At 35.2% G+C, this 12,056-nt stretch overlaps 1 protein-coding gene across 4 annotated transcripts in view; it reads left to right on the top strand.

Moving 5' to 3' along the window:
- vill (villin-like) overlaps positions 1-12,056 on the top strand; it is a 59,640-nt gene that overhangs the window by 32,247 nt on the left and 15,337 nt on the right. For 3 of the 4 annotated variants that reach the window (XM_062020663.1, XM_062020660.1, XM_062020664.1), the window contains 2 exons: positions 6,594-6,917; positions 11,500-11,781. In XM_062020663.1, coding sequence (XP_061876647.1) covers positions 6,594-6,917; positions 11,500-11,781 — 606 coding nt within the window. The remainder of the gene's footprint in view (positions 1-6,593; positions 6,918-11,499; positions 11,782-12,056) is intronic. The other variant, XM_062020662.1, reaches the window with a different exon arrangement.

Raw genomic sequence — 12,056 nt, 5'->3', positions numbered from 1 at the left:
GACTTAAATGCTTCTACTGAGGTAGCATCTCTAACTTTTACCGGGAGGGCATTCCATAGTATTGGAGCCCGAATAGAAAACGCTCTATAGCCCGCAGACTTTTTTTGGGCTCTGGGAATCACTAATAAGCCGGAGTTCTTTGAACGCAGATTTCTTGCCGGGACATATGGTACAATACAATCGTCAAGATAGGCAGGAGCTTGACCGTGTAGTATTTTATACGTAAGTAGTAAAACCTTAAAGTCGCATCTTAGGTGCACAGGAAGCCAGTGCAAGTGAGCCAGTATAGGTGTAATATGATCAAACTTTCTTGTTTTTGTCAAAAGTCTAGCAGCCGCATTTTGTACCATCTGTAATCTTTTAATGCTAGACATAGGGAGGCCTGAAAATAAAACGTTACAGTAATCGAGACGAGATGTAACGAACGCATGGATAATGATCTCAGCATCGCTTGTGGACAAAATGGAACGAATTTTAGCGATATTACGGAGATGAAAGAAGGCCGTTTTAGTAACACTCTTAATGTGTGACTCAAACGAGAGAGTTGGGTCGAAGATAATACCCAGATTCTTTACCGAGTCGCCTTGTTTAATTGTTTGGTTGTCAAATGTTAAGGTGGTATTATTAAATAGATGTTGGTGTTGAGCAGGACCGATAATCAGCATTTCCGTTTTCTTAGCGTTGAGTTGCAAAAAGTTAGCGGACATCCATTGTTTAATTTCATTAAGACACGCCTCCAGCTGACTACAATCCGGCGTGTTGGTCAGCTTTAGGGGCATGTAGAGTTGAGTGTCATCAGCATAACAGTGAAAGCTAACACCGTATTTGCGTATAATGTCACCTAGCGGCAGCATGTAAATACTAAAGAGTGCAGGGCCAAGAACCGAACCCTGGGGAACTCCGCATGTTACCTTAACATAGTCCGAGGTCACATTGTTATGGGAGACACACTGCATCCTGTCAGTAAGATAAGAGTTAAACCAAGACAAGGCTAAGTCTGACATCCCAATACGCGTTTTGATACGCTCTAATAAAATATTATGATCAACAGTATCGAAAGCGGCGCTAAGATCAAGAAGCAGCAACATAGATGACGCATCAGAATCCATCGTTAGCAATAGATCATTAGTCATTTTTGCGAGGGCTGTCTCCGTAGAGTGATTTGCCCTGAAACCGGATTGAAAAGGTTCACAGAGATTGTTAGTCACTAAGTGTTCATTTAGCTGCTGTGCGACAATTTTTTCGAGAATTTTCGAGATAAACGGTAGGTGGGACACCGGCCGGTAGTTCACCATGAGGTCAGGATCGAGGTTAGGTCTTTTGAGTAGAGGATGAATAACCGCTTTTTTGAATGCTAGAGGAACAGTGCCGGAGGAAAGTGATAGGTTTATAATATTTAACACTGATGGACCTAATAAAACAAAAAGCTCCTTGATAAGTTTCCCAGGAATTGGGTCAAGTAAACATGTTGTTTGTTTTGTCCCATTTACACATTTTAACAATTCCTCCAATGTTATTTCATCAAAGAGAGAGAAACTATTTTGGAGGGCAATGTCCGTCGTATATACCGTCGTATTTGTGTTAATAGAACCCAGTTGTGGCTGGGATGCATTGTCTTTAATCTCTTTTCTAATGACTTCAATTTTCTTATTAAAGAAATTCATAAAGTCATCTGCTGAGTGGGTGGAGCTACTGGGAGGAGTCCCTTGTTGGGTTAGCGATGCTACTGTACTAAACAAAAATTTAGGATCATTTTTGTTGAGGTGGATGAGATTTGAGTAATATTTAGCTTTAGCTGAGGTAAGCATGCGTTTATAAGTTATTAAACTATCACTCCATGCTTGATGGAAAACCTCAAGTTTAGTCGCACGCCATTTGCGTTCCAGCTTTCTACATGATAATTTTTGGGCTTTAGTTTCTTCTGTAAACCATGGGGTACGCCTTTTAGGGGCCCTTTTTAGCTTTAGCGGTGCTACAATATCAATGGTGTCGCGCAGGGCGTCGTTAAAGCTGTTAGTGAGGTTATCAATAGAGCCCACATAATTTGGGAATGATGCCATTACTGAAGGCAGTAGGTCAGTAAGAGTCGTCGTTGTGGCAGTATTAATGTTGCGGCTGCTATAGTAGTTATTATTATTATTATTAGTTTGTTGACAATGAGTCAGAACTTCGAATTTTATAAGGTAATGATCGGACATTACTTTAGTGTACGGGAGTATCGTAACTTTAGAGGTGGTGACACCCCTGACAAGCACTAGATCTATCGTATTACTGTTGCGATGCGTGGGTTCATTTATTATTTGTGTAAGACCACAGCTATCAATTATAGTCTGGAGCGCCACGCATGGAGGATCCGATGGGGTATTCATATGGATGTTAAAGTCTCCCATTATGATTATATTGTCGGCGTGCGTCACTAGATCAGCAACGAACTCTGAAAATTCATTGATAAAGTCCGAATAGGGCCCAGGGGGGCGGTAGATGACAGCCAGGTGGAGAGGCAGCGGTGTGACAAACCTCACAGTAAGCACCTCAAACGAGTTATATTTATTATTTAGGTCCGAGGTAAGGCTAAAGTTACTAATGATACTATTCCCAAAAACCATGATACTATTATCAAAACAATGATACTATTATCAAAACAATGATACTATTACCAAAAACAATGATACTATTACCAAAAACAATGATACTATCACCAAAAACAATGATACTATTACCAAAAACAATGATACTATCACCAAAAACAATGATACTATCACCAAAAACAATGATACTATCACCAAAAACCATGATACTATTATCAAAACAATGATACTATTACCAAAAACAATGATACTATCACCAAAAACAATGATACTATTACCAAAAACAATGATACTATCACCAAAAACAATGATACTATTACCAAAAACAATGATACTATCACCAAAAACAATGATACTATCACCAAAAACAATGATACTATTACCAAAAACAATGATACTATCACCAAAAACAATGATACTATTACCAAAAACAATGATACTATTACCAAAAACAATGATACTATTACCAAAAACAATGAAACTATTACCAAAAACAATGATACTATTCCCAAAAACAATGAAACTATTACCAAAAACAATGATACTATTCCCAAAAACCATGATACTATTATCAAAACAATGATACTATTACCAAAAACAATGATACTATTACCAAAAACAATGAAACTATTACCAAAAACAATGAAACTATTACCAAAAACAATGATACTATCACCAAAAACAATGATACTATTCCCAAAAACCATGATACTATTATCAAAACAATGATACTATTATCAAAACAATGATACTATTACCAAAAACAATGATACTATTACCAAAAACAATGATACTATCACCAAAAACAATGATACTATTACCAAAAACAATGATACTATTACCAAAAACAATGATACTATCACCAAAAACAATGATACTATCACCAAAAACAATGATACTATCACCAAAAACCATGATACTATTATCAAAACAATGATACTATTACCAAAAACAATGATACTATCACCAAAAACAATGATACTATTACCAAAAACAATGATACTATCACCAAAAACAATGATACTATTACCAAAAACAATGATACTATCACCAAAAACAATGATACTATCACCAAAAACAATGATACTATTACCAAAAACAATGATACTATCACCAAAAACAATGATACTATTACCAAAAACAATGATACTATTACCAAAAACAATGATACTATTACCAAAAACAATGAAACTATTACCAAAAACAATGATACTATTCCCAAAAACAATGAAACTATTACCAAAAACAATGATACTATTCCCAAAAACCATGATACTATTATCAAAACAATGATACTATTACCAAAAACAATGATACTATTCCCAAAAACAATGATACTATTCCCAAAAACAATGATACTATTACCAAAAACAATGAAACTATTACCAAAAACAATGATACTATTACCAAAAACAATGATACTATTACCAAAAACAATGATATTATTACCAAAACAATGATGCTATTACCAAAAACAATGGTACTATTACCAAAAACAATGATACTATTACCAAAAACAATTATATTATTACCAAAAACAATGATATTATTACCAAAAACAATGATAGTATTACCAAAAACAATGATACTATTACCAAAAACAATGATATTATTACCAAAAACAATGATACTATTACCTAAAACAATGATACTATTATCAAAAACAATGATATTATTACCAAAAACAATGATACTATTACCAAAAACAATGATATTATTACCAAAAACAATGATACTATTACCAAAAACAATTATATTATTACCAAAAACAATGATACTATTACCAAAAACAATGATATTATTACCAAAAACAATGATACTATTACCAAAAACAATGATACTATTACCAAAAACAATGATATTATTACCAAAAACAATGATACTATTACCAAAAACAATGATATTATTACCAAAAACAATGATACTATTACCAAAAACAATGATATTATTACCAAAAACAATGAAACTATTACCAAAAACAATGATACTATTACCAAAAACAATGATATTATTACCAAAAACAATGATACTATTACCAAAAACAATTATATTATTACCAAAAACAAAGATATTATTACCAAAAACAATGATATTATTACCAAAAACAATGATACTTTTACCAAAAACAATTATATTATTACCAAAAACAATGATACTATTACCAAAAACAATGATACAATTACCAAAAACAATGATATTATTACCAAAAACAATGATACTATTACCAAAAACAATTATATTATTACCAAAAACAATGATATTATTACCAAAAACAATTATATTATTACCAAAAACAATGATACTATTACCAAAAACAATGATATTATTACCAAAAACAATGAAGCTATTACCAAAAACAATGATACTATTACCAAAAACAATGATATTATTACCAAAAACAATGATACTATTACCAAAAACAATGATATTATTACCAAAAACAATGATACTATTACCAAAAACAATGATATTATTACCAAAAACAATGATACTTTTACCAAAAACAATGATATTATTACCAAAAACAATGATACTATTACCAAAAACAATGATATTATTACCAAAAACAATGATACTATTACCAAAAACAATTATATTATTACCAAAAACAATGATACTATTACCAAAAACAATTATATTATTACCAAAAACAATGAAACTATTACCAAAAACAATTATATTATTACCAAAAACAATGAAACTATTACCAAAAACAATGATACTATTACCAAAAACAATGATATTATTACCAAAAACAATGATACTATTACCAAAAACAATGATATTATTCCCAAAAACAATGATATTATTACCAAAAACAATGATACTACAACCAAAAACAATGATACTATTACCAAAAACAATGATATTATTCCCAAAAACAAACATAAAAAGTAGAAAAAAGTTGCATTTTTGACTCTCATAACACAAAACTGTTGTATTTTAGTTTTATTTTAAAACCAAAAAAATCTTAATATAATAATAAATAATAATAATAATAAAACGTAGAAAATAAAAAAAAGTTATGACAATGAATAGATTTGAAGTTGATCAATAGATATTCACGTGTTAAAAGTACATTTTAAAATGTATACAATAATAACCTATTTTCAACACTTTAATGACTGAGACCCTTTTGGGTCCCCGGGACCTTTAGTGTGACTTTTTCTTAACCAACATTGTATAGATAATAATAATGAGTCAAAAGCAATGTTTTTATGAATTATTTACCTATTTTAGGCTCCAATTACTTCATATTAAATATTTCATTTTTGGGGTAAATATTAATATAATAAAATATTGCATATTTTGTGTATTTTCCATAAAAAAACCCTGGGTTTTCTTTGGGGAAAAAAAGGGCATAAAAAATAAATAACTTTATGACAATGGATAGATTTGAAGTTGATCAATAGATATTTAAGTGTTGAAAGTAAAAATAAAAATTAAAAAAATAATAACCTATTTTCAACAGTTTAATGACTGAGACCCTTTTGGTTCCCCGTGACCTTTATGTGACTTTTTTTAAAAACCAAAATTGTATAAAAAATATTAATGAGTCAAAAGCAATGTTTTTATGAATTGTTTACCTATTTTAGGCTCCAATTACTTCATATTAAATATTTCATTTTTGGGGTGAATATTAATATAATAAAATATTGCATATTTTGTGTATTTTCCATTAAAAAAACCCTGGGTTTTCTTTGGGGAAAAAAAGGGCATAAAACATAAAAAATAAATAACTTTATGACAATGGATAGATTTGAAGTTGATCAATAGATATTTAAGTATTGAAAGTTTAAAAAAATAAAAATAATAATAACCTATTTTCAACACTTTAATGACTGAGACCCTTTTGGGTCCTCGGGACGTTTAGTGTGACTTTTTGTTGTTGAACCACTATTGTCTAAACAATAATAATGAGTGGCCCGCTGCTGCCCCCTCAGGAACATGATGGTGTTGCAGCCAGTCCTCTCCAACAAAATGATACAGGTTCATGTCTGTCAGATTTTCCTGTGGGTGGGAATTGCCGCCAACCAGTACGAGACCCAGGAGGCGTGGACCAGCGCCCGGGAGTACTTGAGGACACACCCGGCCGACCGCGACTTGGACACGCCCGTGGTCTTGGTCAAGCAGGGCTTCGAACCGCCCACCTTCACCGGCTGGTTCCACGCCTGGGACTCTCACAAGTGGAGCGTAAGTTCTCAAGAAGGTCCACTCCAGACCCGCCTGAAGATCCCTGAAAGAAGGTGTCGTCCACAGGGAGGAGATTCTTACCAGCAGATGAAGAACAAACTCAACCACCAGACCTCTATCGCACACATCAACCTTGTAAGTCATTGATTATTGACTAATACTTATTTAACATACCATTTACCTCATATCATCCAAATAAACTGTACGGGATGATACTGTGTGTGCTTTGCATGCGATATCACGTGCGATACAAGCAGTCCTGCGGCGTGTTGACTAGTGTGTGATATCATGTGCGATACAAACAGTCCTGCAGCCTTTACTTGTGTGTGGGATATTATGTGCGATACAAGCAGTCCTTCAGTGTGTTGACTCGTGTGTGATATCACGTGCGATACAAGCAGTCCTGCAGTGTGTTTATTTGTTTGTGACATGTGTGATACAAGCAGTACTGCGGTGTGTTTACTTGTGTGTGATATCATGTGCGATACAATCAGTCCTGCAGCCTTTACTTGCATAGGATATCATGTGTGATACAAGCAGTCCTGCAGTGTGTTTATTTGTTTGTGATATCATGTGCGATACAAGCAGTTCTGAAGCGAGTTTACTTGTGTGTGATATCATGTGCGATACCAGCAGTCCTGCAGTGTGTTTATTTGTTTGTGATATCATGTGCGATACAAGCAGTTCTGAAGCGAGTTTACTTGTGTGTGATATCATGTGCGATATTAGCAGCCCTTCGGCGTGTGGAAATTTGATATCCCAAACGTGTAATTTTTTTGCTGATATTGCGCCAATACTCGATATCAACATTGAATGAGGACACCACTATTAAGGATGTGCAAATTTGATATTATCCCAAACGTGTAATTTTTTTGCTGATATCGCACCGATACTTGATATCAACATTGAATGAGGACACCACTACTAAGGATGTGGAAATGTGATATCATCCCAAACTTGTAATGTTTTTGCTGATATCACACCGATACTTGATATCAACATTGTATGAAGACACCACTATTAAGGATGTGGAAATTTGATATCATCCCAAACGTGTAATTTTTTGCTGATATCGCACCGATACTTGATATCAACATTGAATGAGGACACCACTACTAAGGATGTGGAAATTTGATATCATCCCAAACGTGTAATTTTTTTGCTGATATCGCACCAATACTCGATATCAACATTGAATGAGGACACCACTATTAAGGATGTGGAAATTTGATATCATCCCAAACGTGTAATTTTTTTGCTGATATCGCACCGATACTCGATATCAACATTGAATGAGGACACCACTACTAAGGATGTGGAAATTTGATATCATCCCAAACGTGTAATTGTTTTGCTGATATTGCACCAATACTCGATATCAACATTGAATGAGGACACCACTACTAAGGATGTGGAAATGTGATATCATCCCAAACGTGTAATTTTTTTGCTGATATCGCACCGATACTCGATATCAACATTGTATGAGGACACTATTAAGGATGTGGAAATTTGATATCATCCCAAATGTTTAATTTTTTTTGCTGATATCGCACCGATACTTGATATCAACATTGAATGAGGACACCGCTAGTAAGGATGTGGAAATTTGATATCATCCCAAACGTGTCATTTTTTTGCTGATATCGCACCGATACTCGATATCAACATTGAATGAGGACACCACTACTAAGGATGTGGAAATTTGATATCATTTCAAACGTGTAATTTTTTTTGCTGATATCGCACCGATACTCGATATCAACATTGTATGAGGACACCACTATTAAGGATGTGGAAATATGATATCATCCCAAATGTGTCATTTTTTTGCTGACATCACACCGATACTTGATATCAACATTGAATGAGGACACCACTATTAAGGATGTGGAAATTTGATATCATCCCAAATGTGTAATTTTTTTGCTGATAATATTGCACCGATACTCGATATCAACATTGAATGAGGACACCACTACTAAGGATGTGGAAATGTGATATCATCCCAAACTTGTAATGTTTTTGCTGATATCACACCGATACTTGATATCAACATTGTATGAAGACACCACTATTAAGGATGTGGAAATTTGATATCATCCCAAACGTGTAATTTTTTTTGCTGATATCGCACCAATACTTGATATCAACATTGAATGAGGACACCACTACTAAGGATGTGGAAATTTGATATCATCCCAAACGTGTAATTTTTTTGCTGATATCGCACCAATACTCGATATCAACATTGAATGAGGACACCACTATTAAGGATGTGGAAATTTGATATCATCCCAAACGTGTAATTTTTTTGCTGATATCGCACCGATACTCGATATCAACATTGAATGAGGACACCACTACTAAGGATGTGGAAATTTGATATCATCCCAAACGTGTAATTTTTTTGCTGATATCGCACCGATACTCGATATCAACATTGAATGAGGACACCACTACTAAGGATGTGGAAATTTGATATCATTTCAAACGTGTAATTTTTTTTGCTGATATCGCACCGATACTCGATATCAACATTGTATGAGGACACCACTATTAAGGATGTGGAAATTTGATATCATCCCAAACGTGTAATTTTTTTACTGATATCGCACCGATACTCTATATCAACATTGTATGAGGACACCACTATTAAGGATGTGGAAATATGATATCATCCCAAATGTGTAATTTTTTTGCTGATATCACACCGATACTTGATATCAACATTAAATGAGGACACCACTATTAAGGATGTGGAAATTTGATATCCCAAACGTGTAATTTTTTTGCTGATAATATTGCACCGATACTCGATATCAACATTGAATGAGGACACCACTACTAAGGATGTGGAAATGTGATATCATCCCAAACTTGTAATGTTTTTGCTGACATCGCACCGATACTTGATATCAACATTGTATGAGGACACCACTATTAAGGATGTGGAAATTTGATATCATTTCAAACGTGTAATTTTTTTTGCTGATATCGCACCGATACTTGATATCAACATTGTATGAGGACACCACTATTAAGGATGTGGAAATTTGATATCATCCCAAACGTGTAATTTTTTTGCTGATATCGCACCGATACTCGATATCAACATTGTATGAGGACACCACTATTAAGGATGTGGAAATTTGATATCATCCCAAACGTGTAATTTTTTTGCTGATATCGCACCGATACTCGATATCAACATTGTATGAGGACACCACTATTAAGGATGTGGAAATTTGATATCATCCCAAACGTGTAATTTTTTTGCTGATATCGCACCAATACTCGATATCAACATTGAATGAGGACACCACTATTAAGGATGTGGAAATTTGATATCATCCCAAACGTGTAAAATTTTTTGCTGATATCGCACCGATACTCGATATCAACATTGAATGAGGACACCACTATTAAGGATGTGGAAATTTGATATCATCCCAAACGTGTAATTTTTTTACTGATATCGCACCGATACTCTATATCAACATTGTATGAGGACACCACTATTAAGGATGTGGAAATTTGATATCATCCCAAACGTGTAATTTTTTTGCTGATATCGCACCGATACTTGATATCAACATTGTATGAGGACACCACTATTAAGGATGTGGAAATTTGATATCATCCCAAACGTGTAATTTTTTTGCTGATATCGCACCAATACTCGATATCAACATTGAATGAGGACACCACTATTAAGGATGTGGAAATTTGATATCATCCCAAACGTGTAAAATTTTTTGCTGATATCGCACCGATACTCGATATCAACATTGAATGAGGACACCACTATTAAGGATGTGGAAATTTGATATCATCCCAAACGTGTAATTTTTTTACTGATATCGCACCGATACTCTATATCAACATTGTATGAGGACACCACTATTAAGGATGTGGAAATATGATATCATCCCAAATGTGTAATTTTTTTGCTGATATCACACCGATACTTGATATCAACATTAAATGAGGACTCCACTACTAAGGATGTAGAAATGTGATATCATCCTAAACGTGTAATTTTTTTGATGATATCGCACCGATACTTGATATCAACATTGAATGAGGACACCACTACTAAGGATGTGGATAATTTGATATCATCCCAAACGTGTAATTTTTTTTGCTGATATCGCACCGATACTCGATATCAACATTGAATAAGGACACCACTACTAAGGCTGTGGAAATTTGATATCCTCCCAAACGTGTAATTTTTTTTGCTGATATCGCACCGATACTCGATATCAACATTGAATGAGGACACCACTACTAAGGCTGTGGAAATTTGATATCCTCCCAAACGTGTAATTTTTTTGCTGATATCGCACCAATACTCGATATCAACATTGAATGAGGACTCCACTACTAAGGATGTAGAAATGTGATATCATCCCAAACGTGTAATTTTTTTGATGATATCGCACCGATACTTGATATCAACATTGAATGAGGACACCACTACTAAGGATGTAGAAATGTGATATCATCCCAAACGTGTAATTTTTTTGATGATATCGCACCGATACTTGATATCAACATTGAATGAGGACACCACTACTAAGGATGTGGACATTTTCCAGGGAAGCTAATAAAGCGTCTCAGTTTGACCCTGGAACAGACAAATCCTTTATTTATTCCTTTTTGTTAACCCTGAATATACTGTAAGTGTAAATAAGCATTCTGGTTCTTGCAGAACTTCAATGAGACCCAAGTGGACTCGGGCCCTGTGGGGCCAAGAGGGGGTGGTTACCACCCTCCAGGGGGGCCCATTAGCCCCATTAGCCCCATTAGCCCCCCCGCAGCCTTCCGGGACCATCTAGGAAGTAGATCCCCGCCCGCCACCGGTCCCACCGGGCCCACCAGTCCCACCGGGCCCACCAGTCCCACCGGTCCCAGGATGTGCGTGGACCCCGAGCTCCTCATCAACAAGCCCGCCTCCGAGCTCCCGGAGGGCGTGGACCCGTCCCACAGAGAGGTGCGTGTGGTTCTCCTTCGCTGTAATGACGCAGGCGTCCCACCAGGGGGCGTGCGAGTGACGTGTCTCCTGTGTTGTGACCTCAGGACCACCTGTCATATAATGCATGTCTCCTGTGTTGTGACCTCAGGACCACCTGTCATATAATGCATGTCTCCTGTGTTGTGACCTCAGGACCACCTGTCATATAATGCATGTGTCCTGTGTTGTGACCTCAGGACCACCTGTCATATAATGCGTGTCTCCTGTGTTGTGACCTCAGGACCACCTGTCAT

Source organism: Entelurus aequoreus, linkage group LG15 (genome assembly GCF_033978785.1).
Source record: "Entelurus aequoreus isolate RoL-2023_Sb linkage group LG15, RoL_Eaeq_v1.1, whole genome shotgun sequence".
In the NCBI taxonomy this organism is placed as follows: domain Eukaryota; kingdom Metazoa; phylum Chordata; class Actinopteri; order Syngnathiformes; family Syngnathidae; genus Entelurus; species Entelurus aequoreus.
This window is presented reverse-complemented; position numbering and strand designations above follow the sequence as displayed.